At 60.3% G+C, this 1180-nt stretch overlaps 1 protein-coding gene across 1 annotated transcript; it reads left to right on the forward strand.

Moving 5' to 3' along the window:
• Positions 1-72: 72 nt before the first annotated feature.
• TSTA3 (tissue specific transplantation antigen P35B) lies at positions 73-927 on the forward strand (the record flags this gene model as incomplete). Its single annotated transcript, XM_027706988.1, has 4 exons — positions 73-201; positions 278-351; positions 563-680; positions 816-927. Coding segments are annotated over 4 exons (339 nt in total), but the record flags the coding sequence as incomplete, so codon positions are not given.
• Positions 928-1180: the final 253 nt, after the last annotated feature.

Below are 1180 nucleotides of genomic sequence, written 5' to 3' on the forward strand. Positions count from 1 at the left end.
TCGCTCACCGGGCGACGAAGGGATTTGAGGAATCTCCATCCCACAATCCCGACAAATCTCTCCTTTTCCCAGAGGACAAACATCCACATCAACGACAACGTCCTGCACTCGGCCCACGAGATGGGGGTGGAGAAGGTGGTCTCCTGCCTCTCCACCTGCATCTTCCCAGACAAGACCACGTATCCCATCGACGAGACCATGGTGAGCGCTCCCGTCCCCGCACGACGTTCCAGGGAACGTCCCTTCCCCGCTTAACCCTCCGCTCCCGTATTCCCAGATCCACAACGGGCCCCCCCACAGCTCCAACTTCGGCTACTCCTACGCCAAGAGGATGATTGACATCCAGAATAGGTGAGGGAGGGACACATGGGAGCCCCTTCCCAGGGTGGAAGCACCCCTTGGTTATCAAGGCAACGGGAATCCTGTGGGATTCCCGGGATTTAAACGGCGCCGGGGTGGAAGCTGGGGAGAGATACCTGGGATCGGCGGGTGAAGGTGCTGCTGGCTTGGGGTCTTGTGGGGCCGTTCCAGTGCCTGACATCCCATCCCTGCTGCCATCCAGGGGTTATTCCGAGCAGCACGGCCGGCGCTTCACCGCCGTCATTCCCACCAACGTCTTCGGGCCGCACGACAACTTCAACATCGAGGACGGCCACGTCCTGCCGGGGCTCATCCACAAGGTCCACCTGGCCAAACGTGAGGGTGGCAGGACTCCTGGGGGGTTTTTTTTTGGGAAGGAGGAGGGGTTGGGAGGGGTTTTCTAACTCTCCACCTGCTCTGCGAGGTGGTGACGGCCGCGCTCCTTCCTCCCGCAGAATCCGGCTCCGCTCTGACCGTGTGGGGAACGGGAAAGCCCAGGAGGCAGTTCATCTACTCCCTGGTGGGTGGGGCCTTGGGAAGCAGGGAATGGGGCTGGAAAGGCTGGAATGGGATCCAGAGGGGTCTGAGTCCTCTTGGTTTGTCCTGGGCCATCCTCGGGGTTTGTTTCTGTTGGGATGGGAGGGCAAAGCCAGGAGACAGTTCACCTACTATTCCCTGGTTTGGGAAGCTGGGAATGGGGCTGGAAAGGCTGGAATGGGATCCAGAGGGGTCTGAGCCCACCTGGTTTGTCCTGGGCCATCCTCAGGGTTGGATTCCCTTGGGATGGGAGGGCAAAGCCAGGAGACAGTTCATCATCTAC

This window comes from Neopelma chrysocephalum, unplaced genomic scaffold (genome assembly GCF_003984885.1).
Source record: "Neopelma chrysocephalum unplaced genomic scaffold, ASM398488v2 Primary Assembly neopelma1_86930, whole genome shotgun sequence".
NCBI classification, from domain to species: Eukaryota; Metazoa; Chordata; class Aves; order Passeriformes; family Pipridae; genus Neopelma; species Neopelma chrysocephalum.